At 39.2% G+C, this 24,138-nt stretch overlaps 2 protein-coding genes and 1 long non-coding RNA gene across 4 annotated transcripts in view; 2 read left to right on the forward strand and 1 right to left on the reverse strand.

The window, feature by feature from the left end:
* The first annotated feature begins 828 nt into the window (after positions 1–828).
* LOC107835931 (uncharacterized) overlaps positions 829–24,138 on the forward strand; it is a 28,950-nt gene continuing 5,640 nt past the window's right edge. Inside the window, exons 1-2 of the long non-coding RNA XR_001661773.1 lie at positions 829–2,028; positions 11,712–11,995. This is a non-coding gene — a long non-coding RNA (uncharacterized LOC107835931). The remainder of the gene's footprint in view (positions 2,029–11,711; positions 11,996–24,138) is intronic.
* Positions 3,452–5,760, reverse strand: dnajc30b (DnaJ (Hsp40) homolog, subfamily C, member 30b). The gene has a single exon (XM_007549520.2). The coding sequence runs from the start codon at positions 5,587–5,589 to the stop codon at positions 4,450–4,452; it is 1,140 nt and encodes a 379-aa protein (XP_007549582.1). The 5' UTR covers positions 5,590–5,760; the 3' UTR covers positions 3,452–4,449.
* bud23 (BUD23 rRNA methyltransferase and ribosome maturation factor) lies at positions 6,644–10,921 on the forward strand. Of its 2 annotated transcripts, XR_001661772.1 has the most exons (13): positions 6,644–6,815; positions 7,108–7,145; positions 7,768–7,863; positions 8,147–8,229; positions 8,700–8,796; positions 8,896–8,992; positions 9,080–9,130; positions 9,221–9,306; positions 9,456–9,501; positions 9,604–9,665; positions 10,293–10,382; positions 10,525–10,630; positions 10,667–10,921. XR_001661772.1 is itself a non-coding variant. In XM_007549521.2 (12 exons), exons 1-12 carry the CDS (start codon positions 6,768–6,770, stop codon positions 10,577–10,579), a joined length of 849 nt encoding a protein of 282 aa, XP_007549583.1. In that variant the 5' UTR covers positions 6,644–6,767; the 3' UTR covers positions 10,580–10,921. The 2 variants fall into 2 exon arrangements, 1 of the variants encoding a protein (XP_007549583.1); XM_007549521.2 differs by having other exon boundaries at positions 10,525–10,921.

Below are 24,138 nucleotides of genomic sequence, written 5' to 3' on the forward strand. Positions count from 1 at the left end.
CACTCCTCATTTCCTCTGTTTATTTTTGTTCCAGGGAAATTTCCTGGGAAGTAAATGATGCCAAACGGCGTGTCCGTGCTAACAAATTCCCCTTTTTGCTTGATATCAAGGACGTGGGTAACAGACACCGAACAAAAGGTTAAGATGCACAAAAATAAATAAATAAATAAATAAATAAATAAATAAATAAATAAATAAATAAATAGTAAAACTTAAAGGTGTGGATGATTGCAGGCAGATGGAGTCATATGGTTTTGATTCACTTCCTCTGTCCGTTTCCTGCTCGGCCTTACCCACAGTTCCCCAGGAGCGGAGCCGGTGTGGCCGCCCTGCCAGAGGACTGAGAGTCTGAAATGACCCTGCAGAAACCCCCCGCCTCCCTCGCTCAGCTCCTCGGAGCATCCTGTTAATGTTTGTAAAGCTGCTTTGAATCTGTCCCGGATATCCTCGCTGTCCCCCGAGGATTTTCTCTTCAGAGTCCGGCTCCGGGTCTTTACACTAACACTGGGACAGCTAGCGCATGTGTTTGTGTTAGCTGAGAGGTATATTTCATAAACCTGAACAGCCTGAGGGGGTCTCAGTGCCCGACGGTTAGCCTGAACTCAGAACAGACTGAAGCAGACGAGGATGAGGAGGAGTCGATTAACATCCCCGAGTCTAAAATCTAAAATGTGAGTTTAATCTCTGGTTAAAATCTGCAGTGCCTTGCAAGCATACTCATAGCTCTGGATCTTTCCCACGTTTGGTCACAGGGATTTTATGTGTTAGATCAACACAAAAGTAAAGTAAATTGTGAGATGAAAGGAAAATGATATGTCTTTGTTTTAATTTTTATAAATGAAAAATTTTAAAAATGTGTTTCACATTCAAATTCTGCCCCCTTTTACTCTGATAAACCTAAAAAAAAGTCCACTGTAACCAATAGCCCTCAGTCAACCTGCATAAAACTTAATCTCAGAATAAATCCAGCTGTTGTGCTGAGGCTTTGCAGATTAGCTGGAGTACGTTAGTGAACAAGAAGACCAAGAAACGCATAAAGCTTGGAACTTTAAATCAAGATTAGGCTATTAAACGATGTTGCAAGCTTTGTACTGCACCACGATCCATGTGGTAGAAAGAGACAACGAAAGAGAGCAAAATTATACTTTTTGCCCAACATTATACATGATGACGCTGAACACATCATCCCCATGAGAAAACACAGTGGTAGCGGTATGATGCTGTGGGACATGAAAACCTTTTTATAGGCTGCAGAAGACTTTAAACTGGGGCAGAGGTTCACTTTCTGGGTTACAAAGGAAGAGCGTGCTGTCCACCAAATCTGACTGCAAAGAAGAACGGACAAAAAAAAGAAAAAGATCTAGATGTGCCTGACTTGGGGGAGCTGAGCACAAGTACAAGCCTCACTTTACAGATTTGTGTTTGTAAGAGATTTTCAAAAACGTTCATGACTTTCAATCGTGCACAACTCGGTGTTGATCTGTCACTTAAAACCCCAATTAAAATATACTAAAGTTTGTATTTTAGAGTGACAAGTTGTGGGAAAAGTTAGAGGGATATGGCTATTTTTGCAAGACCGGGTGTTTAAAAATGCCATCTGTAAAGGTTTGTGAAAGTTTCAGTGAGGTCGCTACATCCAGACACAAGGTCAAGTGTTTGTTTTGCTAAAAAGTTTGAGATAGTTTCTATGAACCGGACAGGACGGCTCCCGTGTCAGTGGGTTGTGACTATGAATGTGTGGTTGTGTATTAGAGTCCAGATATTTTTTAATGGTGTGTGTGTGTGTGTGTGTGTGTGCGTGTGTGTGCTGCAGTGGTGTTTCTGAAACATGCTTTTCCGGGTTCCTCCATCCTGGTGGTGGTTCCATATTCACACGCATCATCATCAATGGTAACCTATAGTTTAGATACTCTGTTAACATAAGATTACTTTGAAATAACGCCTTGAGGATAATATGATTAAACCAAACCCAGATTTATTTGGGGGGACTTGCAACATGTTTGTGTGTGTGTGTGTGTGTGTGTGTGTGTGCGCGCGCGCGCGCGCGCGCGTTAATGTGAAAGGCAGCGTTGGGGACTGTTGTGTGTGCTCTGCAGGTAAGCTTGTGGGTATTGACTAGGACAAAGTGGTCAAGGTGGCCATGCTTGAAAAGAAAGATGGTGTTTTTGCCGTTTTATTTGAACTGAAGTTTTATGCAAATTATTTCAAGGAAAACTTGATTTACGTTCAAATTACGTCACATTCAGTTTGAAAAACAACCTCATTTGGGTTATTTTGCGAATCCAATATGGACGATAAAATTAACAAAGATTATCGCGTCGGGACAGGCAGTAGCGACGTCCAGAAACAAATTCTTTTTTTTTTTGTTCAGTTTGCCAGAAAGATTATTGGCAAAGGTTTCATGTGAAAACTGTTCTCTTAAAGTTAGCGACAGGGGAAAAAAAAGAAAGAAAAAAAAACTGCTACTTTCATTGGAAAGACAGTTAAGCGTGTCTTATCGAGTATGGCCACCGAGCCTGGAGGGTGATTTCGGGTGAATGAAGCAGATCATGTGCCAATACGAATCCTATTTTTTGAAAGCCAGTTATTCCTTCACCCATGTAAATGACATGTTTCCTATCGAGTCTTATTTATGTACGACCGGTTCTTCTTTATGAAACAGTGGAGAGAAAAAACCCCACCCCGACCCGTCCCACATATCAGCGACCGCACTTCTTTCTGTTCTACGTAACTCTCCCACAGCTGAACTTTCTGTTGTCTGACTGGGTTTTGAAGAGTCTGTGCAATTTTGTACAAAGTGATGTAATTGACATACTACTTTATATTTCTGTGAATAAAACGTGACTATTGGACGTGTTGTGCGGTCATTCAGACGTTTCTCAGCAGGGTGCTTCAGTGGTTAAAAGAGGAAATTCACGAGAGTCCAGGTATTTTCACATTCACAGTTTGGATATTTGCTCTTAAGGACAAAGTGATGGGTTAATCAGAGTGAATTTGTCCAAACCCTTTAGATGTTTTCATGTCCTTCCACACAGTTCAAACTCTTCTTTTTTTTTTTAAGATGGAGATTATTTCTTTATATCCAGATGCCCCCTGGAGGGCAGATTTAAAAACATAAATGCATTGTTTTAGAGACGGAATTTGGAAATCAGCATTTGTTGAGTGGAAAGTTTTGAAGATTATTTAATTTGAAGATTTTGTCTAGTTCAAAAAACTGCATAAAGCTCATGTTAGAGTATATTCATATTCATTTCTTTTAAAGTCATATTCCTAACCAATGGTATAGTTAAATTTGCAAAAAAAAAAAAAAAGTATCCACTTTTTTATTCTACAATATTTACGAAATTAGGACTATTTAGGAATATTTACGACTACAAATGGAAAATCAGCCAGTGAGTCTCTTGTGAGGTTTAATGTTCCTCTGAATGAAAACATTCAAACACAAAAATAACTCCTTAAAATATTTGTAGATTTTAATACGTTGATAATCATACAGAGGCATCATTTCTGTACAGTACGTAGATGTATTTACATTTACACACCTAAGGAAACAAGCAGGTGTTTACATTTGCTCTTTACATGTAATATGTATTTATTTTCCTATTACATATTCAGTGTAAAGGGGAATAAAAGCTTATGAATCATTCACCATTAAAAAGAGCAAACATCTTTCCATCTTTAGGCCTCATTTGGAGAGAAAACAATCACTTTAAGGTGCCAAAAGCTGCCTGGCTTCAGAACTGAGAATGCAAATAAAAAGTAAACAATATTGTTTGCAAAGTACCTGTTTCTGTCTGAAACAATGATGAGGGAGAGCTTTAGGTGAAGAAACTTTGACCATGTTATCCTAAGACCACCATTTATAAAGTTCAATCACAGAAAGCTGCTCAACGTGACGAGCATAATCAGCACGGTGAGGGTTATTACTATGGTCTCTGAATAAATATTAAGTAACTTAACAGCACACATTCTTCAGAACTACTTTTTGTCCCCCACTTTTTAATTTGTTGCTTCTTTAAAGAAAAGGAGCAACAAATTATTACAGGAGAATAATAATTTAGTGCTTCTGCTGGTTGAAATTCTACAATTAAAGCTGTATTTTTTGTTGTTTGTTTTGGCCATTAATAAGTCAGATTCTCTGGTGTTTTCACATTTTTATCTATAGAAAAGAAAATGATTTCAAAATGCAAGCAGCTTAAAGCTGAAATGAGCTGAAACACCTCCTCATTCATATGCAGTCAGCCTTTGATTTCAAGGATTCAACCATTTTGCATCAATGCCGACTTGAAAGATGAACCATCAATTTTATGCCTGCATGTTTCCTTCAGAAACCGCAACGATCCAGTTTGAAAATTCTTGGAGTTTCAACTCCTGCTGCAAACTGTTCCAACACCTGAGCAGCCTGAGCCTCCGCCTCCATCCGAGAAATATCAGCCACTGTCTGCTGCGTCAAGAGCTGAGCAGACTGATTAAGATCATCACTGACATGGTCGCCAGCATCAACGCAGTGAGCTCCCGCATCTTCTCCTCACGGTACTCCTTCAGCCTCTTCTTCTGCTCTTCCTCCATCTGCTTCCTCTTGACTCTTAGGTCCCTCTCCCTCTGAAGCTGCTCTCCGTAGTGAGCCTTAAAAAAGGCGTCAAAATCAAACATGGGCCCACCACCGGTTTGGGAGAACGGCCTGGCTCTTTGATGACGATATTGCTGCTGCTGGGAGCTTGTGGCTCGGCTCGATACATCTTTGGAGGATGGCTTCACTGGGCTCTGCAGGTCAGACTGGCTCAGGATCCCTCGGTCATACTTCTTCCTCAGACTGATGTTGCCCAGCACGGCGTAAGCCTCGCTGATCTTAGCGAAGCGCTCCGTGGCTTCTTCACTGCCCAGGTTCTTGTCAGGGTGGTAGATGAAGGACTGCTTGTAGTAGGCCGTCTTGATCTGTGACTGTGTAGCACTGGGGGACACTTTGAGGATGTCGTAATAGGCGGTTTTACTCTTGTGCAGCAGAGGAGCCTCCTCTGACCACTTGCTGTAACTTCTAGCTGCTGTAGAGGCTTTAAAGGCACCAGAGAGAAGCTTCGGGTGTTTCAGTGAAGCTCCACTCCCTGATCTGTCATCTGTGAGGATGAGAAGGACAGTGCAGAAGGTTCTGAGCTGCTGTGGGGACCACCAGGTGTCGGGGTGGATTGAAACAGCCCTCCTGGTCCAGATGGGCTTCACGCATGAGAACAGCTTCTCATAACGGCGTCCAGTCGGGATCAGGTTTGTTTTGGTGATTGTTTGGCTCTTTCTGGCGTCCGGAAGCCACAATAAACGAGCTAAATGTGTGTTAAAAGAAGCGCAGCCAAGAAAAGTCATTTTTTTCTCATGAGTTTCAGTTTGTCTTACTCTGTTAAGTTTCTCAGAACTGCGCTGAAGTGCTCTTCCCTTTAGTAGCTGGACACATTCTTCGGTAAAGTGTGCCTGGGTGCAGGTGTCGTTTATCGGGAGAAGTCCGTTAGGTTTTATGGGACGCAGCGGAATAACCTGGCCGGGACCTACTGTCACCAGACGGTAGGCTCCGGTCCCGAGCCTCTGGCTGACCTCTGCCATCTTACCAACAACAAGCCGGTGAACGAAGACGGACAGTTTCCGGGTGTTACAAGGCAACAAACCAATCAGGTGCAATGTTTACAGGAAGTATTTTAACTCATCTACCAATCAAATTCACAACAAAGATGTTCGCGCATGCTGCATTAGAGGTAACTGGGACATTTCGTTTGTACAAGAGAAAAGGTCTCCTGTACAGTGAATATTAATATTACAATATTAACAATGAATATTTCTTAACTTAGCTAAATGTCCCCACCCAGAATTAGGTCTTTACTTCAGCATTTCTAAAGATACTTAATTGGACTAGTTAAACAAAATCTCTTAACCTAAATATAATGAAATGTATTTAGCATTTTAGCAGATTAAGATCACGTTTTGTTCATTTTTCTCTCTACTCGGGTTTGATTCAGTTGAAATACTGTCTGTTTGTGGCTTTATTAAAAAAGAAATTAGATTCCTGATTTGTTCTCATACTTTACACATTCTACATGGAAACTCGAAAGTTGTGTAATTTGAAATGTGATTGTCAAAATTCCGCGGTGAAGCGAATGCATAAAAGTTTATTCATCAGATTAAACTGAAACTGATTGATATTTTTTATATTTTGAAAATGTAAAATTAATATTTTACAATAACTGCCAATATGGGAGTTTTTTTTGTCAAGAAAGCTGAAATTACCTGAATCATGCAGAACAACCTTTCTGCCATACTGTAAGAGAAAGAAAACAAATAATAATAATAATAATAATAATAATAATAATAATAATAATAATAATAATAATAATATTTAAGTCTGTATTTGACTAGGTAAGATTTCAGTATACAATGCAGATGGTAAAAAAAGTATTTGCATCATTGAGTTATTATTTGTTCACCCTTATAATATCCTTTAAATATCTACAAACAACTGGTGTTTTGATTATGAATACAATGAAAAGGTGTAGTTATTTTGTTGATGTTTTTCTTATCCTGTTTGTAACCTGAGAACCAGACAAGAGCAAAGTATGAATTGAATTGAATGAACAGCAGGTGGCGATAAAGCGCCTCTTCCCAATAGAGTAACATAATTTAAATCAGCGAACAAGAACTGTGGCGTTTCACATGTGGATAGCCTGCTGCGGACACAACATTTAGCTTGATTTTTAAACAACAGATAAAGAAATAAAGCCAGAAGGACCATGGCTTCCAGCTGCCGGAGACCTGAACACACAGCTCCGCCGGACGTGGTTAGTTTGACGGCTTTGTTTACCGTAGCTGCTGTATGTTTGTGTGTTTGTGGAAGTGTGTGTGCTTGTGGAAGCTGTGTGTTTGTGGAAGTGCAGAAGTAGTTCCATTAAGTGTTTGGAGTGTTTCCTTAATTGAAACATAACATATTTAAAGATGTATATTCATACTCATTTAAACCTTTCACGTGTTAGTAGTTTTGTAGCTTTGTCTTATTTAGATCAAATAAATCAGCAGCGACCTACAGACATGATCAACTGAGTTGAGTTGTGTGATCTAATCTCATCTCTGCAGTTCTACAATGAAGATGAAGCAAAGAAATACTCACAGAAGTAAGTCTGGATCCTTTATTCTCTATCATATGTGTACAGTTTTGGGCTTTTATGAAAGTCCCTCAATTTAAACTCTTTGAGCTCCTGTTCAGTAATGTTTCTAATTAATCTATTGCTCTGTTCTTGTTTTGTCCTATGTTTCGGTTTATGTTTTATTTATTTTTGCTGTGTTTGCCCAGCTCATTGTTCACTTTTCACATGCTTGTTAAGATGGGTGCATTGATTCATTTTCAATATGCTCCTGTGGTTTGCATTTATTGCTGATTTTACAAACTATTGATTTTAATTTTTTTCCAGTGAATTTGTATTTTTGACTTAAAATTATCCTGGTTTTGAAAATTAGAGACACTTTGAGGTTTATGTTTCTGATAAAGTTAATCAATATTATTCTCTTATCTACAAAGAATAATTGCTCAGACTTTATTACTGGAGTTTTATTGGTGCCAAAAATATGTACTATGTATGTAGTAAATATGTAGATCAAATGACTACTTGTCTGTTTTTTGCTGCATTTTATTTATTAATTAGAGCTAGATTTTGAATGGTGCTGTTAATAGGAGATTGTTTTCTTGCGCACATTTGTTTCTCTCCACGAAGTCTGACTGTACTTCCTGATCGTCAGTTCTCGGATGATTGAGATCCAGACTCAGATGTCGGAGAGAGCAGTGGAGCTGCTAAGCTTGCCAGAGGGACAGGCCTGCTTCCTGTTAGACGTTGGGTAAGTCAGTTACACCGGCTGTTTACATGAAGCAAAACCTTTAGTAAAATAATCATTCGTATGTGGTATAGTTGGATTCTACGTTTAGGTGATAATTATTTCTCGTGTTCCTGCATTCATAGCCATCTCTGTTCTCTAACAATGTTAATGTTGCATACAAAGCTTATAAACGTCAGTGCATTTACATCAACTGTGTATTTGTAATGTATAAAATGTTAATCTGAGAGCTACTTGGAGCCGGAGCAGAGAAACGTGAGGCACTAAGTTCTGTTCGGCCTCCCAGGTGTGGATCTGGTCTCAGTGGAGATTACCTCACAGAGGAGGGACACTACTGGGTCGGAGTTGACATCAGCACTGCCATGCTCGGTTAGTTTCACACGCTTTTTAAATTGAAGCACAATTCATTAAGCACGTTGTTTTTTTTCACGTTAAAATAAAAGAAAATGTGGGAAGTAACCTTGAGCTTTTGTTTGTATGGTATTAGTACAATGATTATTAATGTTGAGGTATTGAATCGTGTGTTGACTTCGAAATATTTGATAAAAGAACCAGACTTGGTTTTTATGAGGAAAAACAGGAATGACCTGCAGCAGTTTAGGACTGCAGGCGCGATTTTTATATTCTTATTTTGTTTTTAATAAAAACAAGCACACTTCATGTTCTGTAGGTTGAAGGTAACTATTAGACGATGCAAAAACATAAAGTTCCTCGTTAGCTTTCCATGCTACCAGCTGAGAGATTTTTGGTTGCTTTTATACCAATATGTGGATTGTCAGTTGTTGATGTGGATTCGTGTCTCATCATCAAGCTGTGAATTTTTCCCTTGATGCTTCCAGATGTTGCTCTGGACAGAGAGGTGGAGGGAGACCTCCTGCTGGGGGACATGGGCCAGGGGATGCCTTTTCGGCCGGGCACGTTCGACGGCTGCATCAGGTAAACGACACGGCGGCTTATCCGACACATTTTAACGCTTTTAACTGAGTTCTAAATTGTTTTAACAATTAAAACTTGTAACTGTTTTACTCTGGTCAGCATCTCTGCGCTGCAGTGGCTCTGTAATGCCGACAAACGGTCGCACAGTCCACCAAAGAGACTCTACACTTTCTTCAGTACCCTCTATTCGTCTTTGGTAAAGTTTTGTCGTTGTCAACCTGGACATCAATACATCAGACTCCTGTGTTTACAGAAAGTAAATTTGGTGTTTTTGTTCTTTTAGGCCAGAGGATCTCGGGCAGTTTTTCAGCTTTATCCTGAAAACTCAGAGCAGGTAGAAAATCTAAGATGCTCTGAGTCTGAAATGATGTTCTTGTGCATTTGGTCGTCATATTTAATTTTATCTTTTTTTTTTTCTTTAAAGCTTGAGCTCATTACCTCTCAGGCCATGAGGGCGGGTTTCAGTGGAGGCATGGTGGTCGATTACCCAAACAGCAGCAAAGCTAAAAAGTCAGAAATCTTCATCCACCTTCATATGTATCATATAATGTTCATCCACCTGCTAATCATCTGAAATTATTAGCAGTAGCAGAAAGTCATAGGAGTCATATTGATTTAACTCGTATAATTAAAACAGATCGCTTCTTACTTACCTCCAGGTTCTTCCTGTGTCTGTTTGCTGGTGGGACGGGAGTTCTTCCCAAAGTAAGAAACATATATTTTTATTTATTTTTGACTTACTTCCTGTTTTTGTAACTTCTATCTTTTTTTTATTTTATTTTTTTTATTAAATTCTAATTATTTCAGGGTTTGGGGTCAGAAACGTCAGACAGGACTGTTGCGAACCAGGTTCAGTATTCAGGACAAAGGTAAATACGTTCTAAGAAAAGCAGTCATTTTTGCACACATTGTTTCATTTAGAATATTGATATTATAGTAATATTTGTGTTTTTTATGTGTAGCAGCTTATTTCAGTCACTATTTTGTTCTACTTTATTGCAAAATTGAAGCAGCTTCAATACAGTTTTTCTTCTATTGATGCTGAAGCCTCCCGTTAGAATACTTGAGCGAATTTATTTTAAAATAATCTTCACCTTTTTTATTCATTTTAAGGATTTTGCCTTCAATCTCAAACCTGCTTGCCTTATTCTTATTCTTAGACGCAAGGCGATTAAAGCAAGCAGTTACCTGACTCTGCGAATGCGATTAGTCACTTTTATTTTGGAGGACTCTGAAAGCAAGTTATGATTAAGTTGTAAAGCAGGTCTCGGCGTCAATCAGTGCAGGTTGAGTCATACTTGTGTTGATGAAGCCAAAAGACCGACAGGAGCTCAGAGGGCCGTTGTCCTGCCTGACCTCAAACTCCGTCAGGTGGCTTTTCCTCCCTTTCACATTCGGATGTTTAAGCTCTTCTCAATCAGACGCTTGGGTGCGAGTGTTCCCGGCTAAAGAGACGGTTTGAATACTTTAATATGCTCTTCTTTGTCTTTGCGAAGATGTCGGTTTAGTAACATGAAAGGGAAATCGGCGAAGAAGGGGCGAGACTGGATAATGGAGAAAAAGGAGAGACGAAGACGACAAGGAAAGTATGTGTGAAACTGTTCTAAAATAAAATGGATTTTTTTTTTTTGTTCCAGCTCTAACATTTTAAACACACTTCAGTCTGGTTTGAAACCTGTCTCTGATTGGCTGACGCCCCTTCTCCCTCTTGACTGCCGTTTCCTGCAGGGGCGTTCGACCCGACACGAAGTACACCGGACGTCAGCGGAGACCTCACTTCTAGCTGTGACTCATGCAGCTGCTCCATCATTAGCGCCATCTCTCTCTCACACACATGCTCACACACACACGCTCACACACACACACACACATGCTCACTCACGCAGTGTCCCCTGGGGCTGCGGCGTGATTGGACTTTTCAGGTCTCTAATTCAAGTGGACGAAACGCAAGCGATAAATTACAGCAAATCACTTTTTATATTTGGTCAAGTGCTTTGGTGTTTTGTCAGAAGCTGTAAGGAGATGCAGTTTTCAGTTTGAGTTGAAGACCAAATATGAGTTGCTACGAAACAAAAAATATAAAACAGAGGCAATGTTATCCTATTAAAGATACTTTTAAATTAAATTGTCTTCATTTTCTAATTTATGTTCTCAATTTTTCTCATTTTTCTCAAGTAAATTCATTCTGTATGAAATGGATAATGCATGAGTGTATTCTTTGACAAAGAACAAACCATCTTGATATAAAGCACTTCTTATTGAAGTAGACTTGAATCAGCAAAACGGCATTTAGAAAGTCCAATTTTTAAAAAGAAAGTTGTCATTTGGCAAATAGAAATATTTTTGGTTATTCCAGCAAAATAAAACAATAACTTTGGTCACACTTGGAATCAGCGAGGGGGAAAAAAATCTTTTAGATTAAAGCGTGTGGCTTTAATTGTGATGCAATAGCTAATCGTTACAGGATGTGAAGTGTAGACCAGTAGTGTCCAAACTTTTTTTCACTCACGTAATCATCGAGTTAGATACACTTAAGTGACACAATTTTCAAGATAAAAACGAAAACCCATGAACAAATTTTTATTGTATTTTCCTATTTTATGATTTCGACGTCTATGAAAACGCAAAGTATGCGTTTTCATAGACGCATACTTTGAATTGCCTTCTATGTAAATGTTTTTCTAGCCTGTGGCCAAAAGATGTCGCTGTTCCTCACTGGAAACCACCTGGGCGTTATCCTTTAACCTGCTCAATCGATAACCTAAACTAACTAACAAAAATTCCCGTCTCAGTTCACCAAACATGTCGTGTTTGTTGTTGTTCTGTTAACTTATCCCAATTCCTGTTGGAACCAAATTCACTCTCAAAAGACGAGAGTTTATTTTTTTGCGGATGGATAAGAAGGGGAGTTTTAGGTGTGTGTATGTGTGTGTGTGTGTGATAGGTAATCGGCGGAAGGCCGTGCCTCACCTTAACACATAAAAGTAGTCCCTGTCTGTAAGGAGAACGGGGTTTCGGAGCCTCTCCCCGCTCGCCCGGCTCGCATCATCCAGTCGGTCTCCGCCCCTCCGCTCCATCATCAGCTCACATCCAGGGGGGGGGAGAAAAAATAGAAAGAAAAAAAAAACGACAGGAGCAGGAGGAACCACGTCGGTGGAAATAAGGAACCATGAAGGACCGCATGCAGGAACTTAGACATGTAAGTTTCTGTTTTATTTTTGTGCTTTTCTGCTTGTTTTCGTTCACTATCAGTCCCTGTCTGCACCTGTTCAGCCGGAGCAGAGGCGGGTTGAGTCGGAGCGCTGCTAGAGCAACAGTTGTGACTCCGAATGATGGAGGCTCACATTTGCTGTTTTATCAGAAAACCAGCGCATATTGGGTCCAAGGGTTGCTGTGAGCGCAGAATCGGATGGAACTCAACTAGTTGTTGCTTTAGTGTTCAAGCGAATTGAGTCATGTTGTTAATTATCTTCGAAATGTATCCTCCTCACTTTGAGTCGGTCGGTTATTTATGCGGTTTAACGGTGAGATTCATCAAAACTAAACTGGTGGTTCATAGAAAAGCTCATCTTTAATGCACGAAATCTCACAATTGATTTATGTTTAGTATTTGGAGATGAAGGCCTTTGTGCAATTATCTTGTAAAAACTGGCATGTAAGACAGAAGGCTGTATTGAATTTTATGAATTAGTCTGTGTCCAGCTGGTTAATGTGGTTGTGAACCAGACACTGGTCCCAGTTCCTGCTGGTGTACACACAGGGCCGGTCTTACGTAATGGCTTACTAGGGCTACTGTTTTGGGGCCCAAGGTTTTTTTTTTTTTGAGTTCTAAAAGTTTAAACATACAAGTACCTAAACATACATTTAGATATATTTCATGATATTCTGAAGTCTTACCAAGAAGTACAATCTCAAAATAAATATTCTTTAACATTTATTGCTAAAAAAAAAAAGTATATTTCTTATGGAACGATGTACTTAAATTTCACAGTACATGTCAGTAACAGCGCAGTTAATTTGCACATTTAAAAACATTGAAATAAATTAGTCTATAAATTGTTTTATGCAATAAAGTGGATTTGCACAAGTAATAATCACTGAACACACGGAGCTGTCACAGAAAGCCTGTAAAATAATTAAAATATGTCAGTATATAAACAAACATCCTAACTTACAAGAATAGGGTTAGCACCCCTAAACTCCTTAAACATTTGCATAAAACACTTTTTGAACTTCTCATTTACTTTTATGATACTAACAGAAATGTTTAAGAAGGCTTTACAACATACAGTTGGTATCTTTCAAATTAAGTAATTAAATAAGGTCAAACTATTTAAATGAAAAATGGAAACTGTGAAATGGTAATGGCCAACCAACCAGACGTTATGATCATCGGTGAGCAGCAGAGGACAGCTGTTCTGATCGATGTGATTATCTCACATGAAGGAAACATCAGGAGAAAGGAATGTGAGAAACTGGAGAAATACCAAGAACTCAGTCAATGATGTTACACAAATCTAATAGTAAATGGTTAAATTGATAACTGAGGCTTACAGAGTTTTTTTTTCTATTTTCACTAACATGGCCATATTTGTTGTCACATCCGACACTCTAAAATATCTGCTGTCAAACTGATGATTTATACAACAAGGTTCTTATGTCATTTGGTGAAGCAGAGGAATGAGACCTGATTTTGTTTTGACTTTAAACACTTTATTTGCTAATGAGCGTCCTCCACAAGGAAATTTCTTACTGAGGCACTGAATGTGTGTTTGTGCAGAGGCCATTGTTAAATAAGTGCAATTTTTAGTAGAGCTGATTGAAACCGTTTCAATGAATTGGCCTCAAGGGAAGCAACCCAGCCTCGCCAAATGTGCATGTGAGAGTGTTACAAGACAGGCGTGTCTTCTTCTTTTTCTTCCTTTTCATGCCCCGCTGCCTTCTCCTCTTCCTCCTCCTTGACGCATGCTGCTGTGTAACCAAGAAAGACAGAGAATTAGTCAAAAACCTGCTTGGCGAGTAAGAAGCTCAGCCAGTATTCAGGCAAACGTCGTGGGGAGTCGACAGCGATGATATGCCAGCTGCTGATCCCGTTTTCTTTCATCTTTTCTGATCGTATCGCTCATGTCTGAGAGATTGCAGCCGAAGCGGCCCGCAGACTGACCTATTTTAGGCAACTCAGACCAAATGGGATTGAAGCAAATTGCAAGTCACACACTGTTATTTCCCAGCAGTACTATATTAATATTGTTTTCCATACAGAGCTTCAAAGTTGAAGCTCGGGTTGAGTGTCTGTGGGGACAGCACAGCAGAATATTGGTGAATTTATGATTACGTAGCCGTCCAAACCAGAAATAAAACAAGAAAAAAAAATTTCTTAGATTGTCTCTCTGATTAATCTTTCACTGTCAGGCTTTTAATGAGATGCTGAACAATACTTGCGCTCATCTTTATGCTTTGTTTTTCAAAAGTTTTCCCATCTTGTTGTTATCTTTGCATGATGAAAGAAAAACAAGTTTGGCACATTTGAGGTTGGGTATAAAATCATTTTAATAAAAACCAGATTATTAATGTGGCCGTTAGCAGCAGGAGCAGAGGATGTAGCTTTTGCTGCCTGTCATCACTTTTTCTTTCCTGTAAATCTCTTCTGTTCTTGATGTTGTTTAAAATGGCTCTGAATGAGATTTGGGAGTCTTCAGAGTCCCTTGTAGAATTAACACATGTCCCCATCTTAATAAAGTGGACATACAAGTGATGCTTTTTTTTAATGCTCCTTAATAAAGCATCACCACAAAGCTGCAAGGAGAAAGTGATGACAGGATGAGCTTCAAATCCTGAAGTAATCGCCACAACCCAGGCCACGGCGCCGCAACAAAAACAGTGAAAGTGCAGCTCCCAGTAACATCACGCAACTGAGGTGATGGGAAGTGTAGAACATTTACAACGATGCGACACTTTTCACATTTTCTGCGATCCCTGCAAATCTAATGTCAACATCTGCTTACGTTTACACTTACAGACAGGCTGAATCATATTCCTTTCTGCGCTCCTTGAACAAGGGGCAGTGGTGAAAAAGCGTAGCTCAAATATTTTAAAGTTGGGTGCAGTTATGTTCCTATGACCAGTCAGTGTGTAACTTGAGGATGAAGGCATTTCAAGGTTCGATGGTGTTTGTACGAAACTTTTTAGAAACGACAAACACAACTTCAGTTTTGGAAAAAAGAGGTGCTTGCTTTTCCCAAGCTCTATAAATGGTTGTGAGGCCATCTTCACTTTTCTGGCAAATGTTTTAATCCTAAAATGGTGCACATGTAGTCTCTAAATGTACCTGAGGGATGAGTTTTCATTGTCGTTAGTTTTTGTTTTGGCGCTGTAATGGGCTTGTGATCCTTCCATCATCCTGTCTGGTCTTCAACCCCTGAGACCCTCAACACGACAGACTGGGCCTGGATGGATGTTTTCCCTATTTGCAGAAGCTATAACCATGATCCATGCCAGCAAACAGACTAGCTAATAATGTCTCCAATTATCTCCCATGCAGCTCTGTTGACAGTTGACTAACAAATCCCTGTGAGCAAACTAGAAATAATTGGCTGATTTGGACATTTCCTCTGAGTCTGAACAAAATTAGAGAGTTTGCCAATTAAATTTACTTCCCAGCCCCTAGTAAGCTTCATCAAGACCAACGTTTAGCTGTTGTTTTTATTTGTACATAATTGATTTTGTTGCCTCGGTTCAGGTCCTCCTGAGTCAGCACTCTGTTGCCAAATTGAAAATTTGCACACCTCAATAACTGGAAGTCATTTATGTTTCTAGAAGTGAATTATCTCCATGTTATGCAACATAGACAAACTGAAGTAAATTATCATCTGACAAAAGTGTTCACATCCCTAAATGTTTTATATTTTGTCACTTTATAACAAAAATTCCTCTTGTAGTTTGACCTTATTGAGCTATTGTTTGATATACCAACACAAAGCAGTGTGTAGTTCTGTAGAGTATGGGAAATGACAAATGGCTTTAACATTTTCTTTACAGAATAAAAATCTTCATTTGTATTCAGCCTCCTTGAGTCTTTGAAGAACGACCTTTTGCTCCTGCAGCTCTTTTGGGATAAGTCTCTACTAGCTCTGCCCATCTGGAGACTGAAATTTCTGCCCATTGTTCTCTACAAACTACCTCCAGCTCAGACAGATTGTTATGCAGAGCATCTGTGGAAAGCAGTTTTTAAGTCTTGCTCCAAATTCTAACATGGATTCAGGTCTGGACTTCTAACACATACATATGTCATAATTCACAGGTCTTGTTGTTTTTTTGCCTTTGTGTTGTATTTAGAATATTTTGAAGTTATTTGGTTTTTGTTTGGGCATTTTGTTCTGTTCTTTGCATCTTTGTTTAGATTCCTATTTTAGTGTTACTCTATAGTTTAGCTCCTTCTGTTTCTTGTTTAGATCGCTGCATATTCATTTTTATGTCAAGTCATTTTCCCTTTAGCTCCTCTGGTATTCACTTAGATCCACTTTATTCTAGTGCAGTGTTTTTCAATTTTTCAATTTTCAATTTTAATTAATGGCTGATTAACAAGTTTTTTCTGAACTACAATAATCTGAATGGGGTGTGTCAAAGCAGGGAAACATCTAAAACATGCAGGGCAGTGTGGCTTGAGGACCAGGGTTGGGAAACACTATTCTAGTGATTCTACTCACCTGGCTATCAAGCCATTAATCACCTCCCCAGAAGTTACAGACGAGTCAGAGTCTTTCACTTCTCGTCAGGTCTTTTCATTTCCTGCCCTGTCAGTTTGCCTGTCTTCTGTACCTGGTTTGTTTCTCTTCATCTTTCTTTGCGAGTTTCTTTAATTAATTTTCCTTTCCAGTGTGACACTCACCGTCTTTCCAGCGTTTTGGTCCATATCCGCCACAACTCATGACAAATACGCCGTGGACAAAACTTTTGCTGTCCTAGTGAAACGTGAACCTTGGTGAACTGTAACCAGCTTCCCTGTCACTGCTGATTTACACATGAAGATTTGATGGTCAGGGTGATGTGTTGATCTGGTAGATAAAGGCCACAACAAGATAAAGTTTGTATCAAAATAAGAAAAAGTACAAGCGGCGTGAGTAATGCGAGGCACTAAAGCAAAATAAAAGCCTGAGTTTTCCAGATTATGTTACTCATGTGTGTTCTGTGTGTTTGTTGTCGCGTCACACAGCGCGTTTTCTCATCCGCATGTGTGTCATGTTGGCAGGATATTGGGATTGCTCATATTCATGAGGATCCAGGTTGTGCTTCAGCACTGCCCATATGCATGTAAAGCTTCTTCATGAGCTCAACGCCTGCTCTGCATCGCCTCTCCCTGCAGCTCCTCTTTAGCTCCGTGCCTGAAGCTGTCAGCTTCAGTAACTAAAATGATCATACAACCTCTCCTTATCAGCGTGTTTCCATTGCTCCCAGTCGGCCCAGCAGTGACAGATGGCATAGATATGATGTGTTTGTTAGATCTCCTGGGAATTAAATTGATGTGGTTATTACAGTTATCACACACACTAATGGAGCTGTTATAAATCAGATTGTTTATTGTTTCTTAGCGGTGAGTTATTTACTCAGGCTGGCGTTATTAACGTTGCATGTGTAACACCTGATTCACTCTGAGCTATCCTCATTTTTATCTTGATATCTTATTCATTTTGTTGTCTTTTATTTACTCTTATTGACGACTCTCTTTCCATTTTCATCTCCTTAAAGTTGCAGTAGCTAACTTTTTTAAGAATGTAGTTTTTGCAAATTTGTTAAAACTGTCAATATGTTGTGTGAAGTGAACACATCAAGCTCCTCTGGATCCTCCCTGTCATCATACTGCCATCTGTAGAAATATACGCTGCTTCCGGTCAGAAACAACCAATCAGAGCCAAGGAGGAGGGTCTTGGTGCGGTCAATCATGTTTGCATATGCGCTTCTCACAGTCTTCATCTTGAGGCTGTGAGAAGCATCAAAGGTTCACCATGAGTTCACCGCTTACATTGAGAAAGTAATAGTGAACTTCAAAACAGGAAATGCTCAAATCTGTGCTAGACACTAAAACCAAACTGAGAAGCACTCATGCCATTTTTAACCCTTTACACTTTGGAAGCATAAGCAGTGGCAATGACTTCATTTGTCTTGTGAAAGTCTCTGTAATGCCGTGGATGTGTTACAGACAAAACTGATCTCTCTCAGGTTGGAAACCTATCGATGTAATCAGGAGTTGCAATGAAATGCCTCGTCATGGTTCAGCATTATCAGGACAGCACGCTCACCAGCATATTATTCATTAACACGTAGATGCTGCATTAATGAGCCATGAAATGGTGTGACCAAGCTGGCATCTCACCAGAGACTTGTCTGTCTTTGCAAATGAGTTGACAGCTGCAATGATATCCAATGTCTGTTGGCTGTGAACGGTTATTTCTGAAATTTGGCTCGTTGAACTGTTGTTTACAGACGATTGATTCGGGCCAGGGAAGATCCCTGTAGATGTACAAGTTATGAAATTACAGTGATTGATTTTTTTTAAGGATTTGGCTGTGTTGAAGCTTCTTCCCATAAATGAGCTAATTAAGCTCCTAATATTATAAATCCGACGACAATCCTGTAATCAAACATAACCCATCTGCTGTGGGAGATTGGCTTTGGGTAATCTTGGTTCTGGCTGTTAAGATTGAATTTTTAATGTGTTGACCTCCCGCTCTCACATCATCACATAATTGATGGCAGCTGAACGGTTCTCTAGCAGAGCAGATAGAAGCTTTTTATCATGCACACTTGTTGAAGATTAAGGCTTTAAATGGTAATTATCCTCAATAGGCTCTAAGTAGGTGTTCCTGTCAGAGTCTGCAGGTGAATTTGATGAATTAAAGTCTTGGATGTTGCCAGTTGGATTTTTGGCAGAGGCTCCTTAGTGGGATAAACATCTGCAGTCAATGAACATGAACACATTGTCTCGTGGAAAATGCTTCGGTTGGCAGGGAAACATGGTCTGAAACGATTTTCAGCGCGATATCCGTCACCAAAATTTAGATTCAATGTGTGTCAGAAATTGGCAGTGGGCTGAATTCAAGCACTTGTTCACCCAAGCATGACAATAAAGCAGATAATTGTCCCTTTGTATAAAAAAAATATACAAAATGTATAACACGATCTTTTTTATTTAAGACAGAAGAGAAACAATTATCGGCATTGCCGCTAAATTAATTCATTCTACTCTTTCCACAGATGTTCAATGGTATTTAGATCAGAATGGTCCAATGCGTTGCTCTTAGCTATTCCTGGGTGTTTGTGGATGACCTATGACCTTTGACCGAGGCAAAGCGTACTGAAACTAGGCAGCACATTTCTCTCCAGAATACCTCGATAGTCTTGATATTCCAACTTGCCTTGCACAGATTTAGTTGAACGTGTCCCTGTGGTCAAATTATTTTCAATCTTTTCAAGAGGTAGCATCGTTTCTGTTCAGGCCTGTTTCCTTAGTCTGTTTTATTGTGTGTTTTTTTAAATGATTCTGTTGTATCACATTTAAAAAATTTAAATGGTTAATTTTCAGTCATTTTTAAAAATATGTACTTTTATCAGTTTCAAGGTGTTTCAGTGACCGTTATGGGCTTTGGAGTGGTACCAATTATTTTGTCCACATCCACAAATGACAAGAAAAAAGAAAACTACAAATTATTGTCTGTGTTGGTCTAGCACTAAGTAATCCACCAAAAATACATTGAGGTTTGTGCCAAAAGTTAAAAAGAGCACAAGATGTGTCAATAAATTTGTAATTAATTTTCTATTAGATTGTTAAACAACTGCTTTGTCTGGAAATTATAAATTGTTAAAAACATTTAAATCTAGAAAAAAAAATTCCAAGCATGCTACCTAAATATTTGATGTTTCTGCTTAATTTAAGCCATTTGCAACAAAGTGAAAATTAAGCATTTTGTAGATTATTTAATGATTAAAAAAGTTGGCAAACCTTTGATGTTAATTTCTTTAAAATGTTCCTCAGCTTTATTTTTCCCTAGCCCTGTTTCCTGTTTCTTTTTCTTTCATCACATCCTGCTTTTTCCTCCCACACCTTGTTACACGTTCTCCTCCATTGCCACAGCATTATTGTGTTAGTAGAGCATGGCTCGTGTCATAATCCTTTATGGCCAGCGACTAGCAGCACACTGCAGCTTTCCCATATTTCACAGGAAAGTCAGAGCAGCAGATATGGGTGGAGAGAAAATGCGGTGACAGCACATCTCTTCTTCCTAGCCTGTGATCTGTCAATAAAGTTCAATTGAGGCTTTATGACATTTTCTCTCCCACTCCTGCCAAACTGAACACTGGCCAGCCTTTTTCTCCTGCCTGCAGACACACACAGTCATGTTTTCATGACTTGTGGGGACTTTACATTGACTTCCATTCATTTTCTGCAGCCTAACGCTTACCCTACCCCTAATGCCAACTGTAACCCTTACCCTAACCCTAACCATCACATATGTAACCCCTAACCCTATAACAACATTTCCCTTCATGGGGACCAAGAAAATGTCCCCACAAGGAGCAGGGTCCCCACAACTTCATATTGTAGATAGGTCCCCACAAGGATATAAAATCCTGGTTCACTCTCACACACACACACGCACACTCACACAGGATGAAAGAGTTGGTGTATGAAAATCTTCTATCATGTGTAATTCATATAGTCACACCCCGACCCGTCGACTAATTATGAGGTATGAAGCCGAAATATGGGGGAAAAAAAATCAGGACTTGGGCTGAAAGGTCACTTCTCTCATGTGAGTCTCTGTGTCACAAATAGATGTCTCTCTGAGAGCTGACAGATGTACACCTGAAACCGACTGATATCAATCCGTGCAATGTCAAGGTACTATCGCATTATAAGTCATTATTTAACCTTTTGCTGTGCGGACCTTTGTAAATTTGTGTTTATGCGCTTTTAAATGGCATCACTCTGATGATTGCATTGTTAAAGGTCAGAAAGATGTGAGGAAGGTGGTTGGGAGGGGGGTTGAAGAGGAATAAATTATTTAATTTAGCAGAAACGTAGCACAGCGAAATGTTGTGACAGATGCAATATAAAATTTAAAGTCTGGACAGAAGCAAAAGAAAGTGATGAAGTGTGGAGAGGAGAGAAAGGTAACTGAGTCCACGGTGTGTGGCTCTGCTGCGGTAATGATTCTGTAGTCAAGCTCCACTCTGTAGGAAGGAGGTGTCAAAATGACAGGTGAGGTGGATAAGAGAGAGAAGATAATTAAAGGAGAAGGACACTGAGAGAGCAACAGGAAATTGTTAGGCATTTTATAACTATGCAGCAGTCTTAAAATGAGAAGTAATTCACAGTGACTGTCAGAAAAACGGCAGGAGGTTCAGTTCAGCTTTTTAATAGAGTGCCAGTTCACAGCAAATGTAAGGGACTTTAAGAAACAAACAGATCCGGTTCATGCCTACAAAATCAGACTGATCTAGTCCAAGGCAGATTCTAATTTAATTGCATACGTCCCACACGCAACCAAAACTCATGCAGTCATTTAGTAGAAAGTTACATAAGGAAGCCTGGACAGATACATTTAGTCATTGACTTTGCAGCCATCATGACTTCTGTTAAAGTTGAATGGATGATTCGCAGCAATCTCTCCTAAGAAAGATAATGGCATCAAATCGTTGACTCTGCAGGAATCCCTCTTCCTCTTTCTGAGCAAGCATTTGGCTACAGTGGCAATCCTTCCACCTGGATAAGCATGTGGTAATAATGGACAGTTAATTTCCTTGAGTCTCTGACTTTACAGAAACTGCAAATCCTGGGAGAACATGTGACAACAGGGGACAGATGGAGGCACTGAGTCACTGACTCTGCAGCAATCCCTGTTTCTTAGTAAGCATGTGGACACAGTGGACAGATGAAAGCATGAAATCTTTGATTTTTCAGCAGTTCTTCCACCTGATTAAGTGGCATACAAGTGATTGCATTGAGTTATTGACCAATCAGCTTTGTGACCAATTTTTTTTTTCTTGTAGCTCAGAACTGCTTTACATTGTGTCTTTGAGAACTGTAATTAATTGCATTCAATTGATTTGTTTCCTATTTTTAATACTCTGACTGGTATTTAGTTATCTACAGTAGAAGAAGCTTAAAAATGCAAGATTGCCTCTTCTGTTGTCGTCTTTGCAACCAGTGTACTTCGCTGGAAAAAATCTGAATTATGCCTTTGGTATCCCTGTGATCAAGTTTAAAATGAGATATTCTGTTTAATAGGCAGTAAGCAATCAATGCAGCTGCTGCAGATTCAGTATAACTCAATCTATTCATAACATTTTTAGATTTAACAATAATTTTTTGCATTGCTTCTAATTAATATTTCTCAGACCTAAATATATAAAAGTTTTTGCCTTTCATAATTTTACTGTATTGTTCTTTATCTATAATGGATGGTTTAAAGTCAAAGTCTTCTGCTCCAAGATTTTGCAATAATTTGACACAAACGGAAACAAAAACCTTCTTACTTTTAGATTCTACCGAGGATATTTCTGTATACTTCTCAGCGATTCTGCATGAAGCAAAAAAAAAAATCGCTTTAGCTCCTTTTCTTCTCTCAGATACAGAAACTAATCATTAGTGTACTCTCCGAACGACAGACACTTGTGGCTTTCCTCTGCTGACAATGTTGTAACAGGGAGAACAGTAATGAGACAGAGACTGAATGAGTTTTACACTCGGCTGGTCTTCTCCCGGCTCACTCTATCGCTGCCCATGTCCGCTCATCAGTCGCGCTGCCTCTCCAGTTGTATAATTTCCAGGTTTCAATCAACCTACACCCTGTCCTCCTCCTCCGTCAGCCAGTCATTCACTCTGACAGGTCCTCTGTCAGTCCGCTGATGATTCGTGGTTTCAAAGTGTTAGCATCGTCTCTGGGCTGCCAGTGTGCCTTTTTGTCAGGATACTGAATGGAGAATTAAATCTTAGGTTACACTGAGTTAGTGCTACAGCTTGCAATTATATTGGTAATCGATTATTCTGGCGATTAATAGAGTTATTGGATAAAAATATTGACATTCTGGAGGTTTTTCATCTAACTACTTAAACCTGTTTTGTGCAATATTAAAAATACACAAAGAGTCAAATAGCATTTATTTTTGAAAATATGAAAATAAGCAATTCATTGCCCCAAAATGCAATAGGAAAGTGAAACGGCAGTGAAAGGAATCAGGTATGTGAGCTGCAGCTGCTGTGCATGTCGTTCTGTGAAAAGATGTGCTTGATTATTAGCCAGTGATATTGCTGAATTATGGGCTGTTAATGACTCATAACAATCTGTTCATGTTAGCTGCAGCTTTATAATAATGAGCACATGAATGTCTCTCTAGCTGAATGCTGTATTAAAGGGGCAATATTATATTCAAGCAACTTTTTTGAGATTTTCATCATGATATAATATTATTTCCTCATCAGAAACATCTCCAGTGTTGCCCTGACTCATTCAAGCACGTTTGAGAAATACTTTAATCTCCCATAGCAACCATTCAAAACGTGAACATGAATCCAGCTCTGCCTCAGAGCTGCAGTTTCCAAGCCGAGCTTTCACCTCCCAGAGCAGCCCTACCCCACAGCGCCCCCACTCAGCTCCTTCAGACTAACCAGCAGCAATTAGCAAAACCTGGTAGAATCTGCTGGGCTAATTATATGAGCAACCTCTCAGCGAGATGCTGGTAATAACTTTGTTAAAGGGTTAATAGAGGAGCAATGTAACAACGTCCTGAAAACATAGCTTCAGAAAGAACAGATTTCTTAAAGCTACAGAGATTCAATTTCAAGGTGTGAAATTCATTTCATTTTTCAATTTTTCATATATAGAAAATTTTCGGTAGCACTTTATTTGACGGGGTGTGCATAAGACTGACATGACACTGTCAAAAACATGACATAACATCTGTTAGGAACATGAAGGAGTCTTCATGAATATTTATGACAGTTGTCATTCAGTAAATAATGACACTTTTAATGCAAAATTACTCTGAAAGTTGCTTTAAAAGTCCATTAAAAGTGGCAATTTTGCATTAAAGTATCATTATTTACAAAATCATGCAAAGTTGGCACTTTTAATGGACTTTTAATGCAACTTTTAGAGCAACTTTGCATTAAAAGTGTCATTATTTACTGAATGACACTTCATGACAACTGTCATAAACATTCATAAAGACTTCTTTATGTTCATGACAGTGTCATGTCAGTCTTATGCACACCCCTTCAAATAAAGTGTTACCCCACTTGTTTGGTCCGCACCAGAGTGTGTTAACACCAGCACAAAATGTCTG

Source organism: Poecilia formosa, unplaced genomic scaffold (assembly GCF_000485575.1).
Source record: "Poecilia formosa unplaced genomic scaffold, Poecilia_formosa-5.1.2 Scaffold31, whole genome shotgun sequence".
In the NCBI taxonomy this organism is placed as follows: Eukaryota; Metazoa; Chordata; class Actinopteri; order Cyprinodontiformes; family Poeciliidae; genus Poecilia; species Poecilia formosa.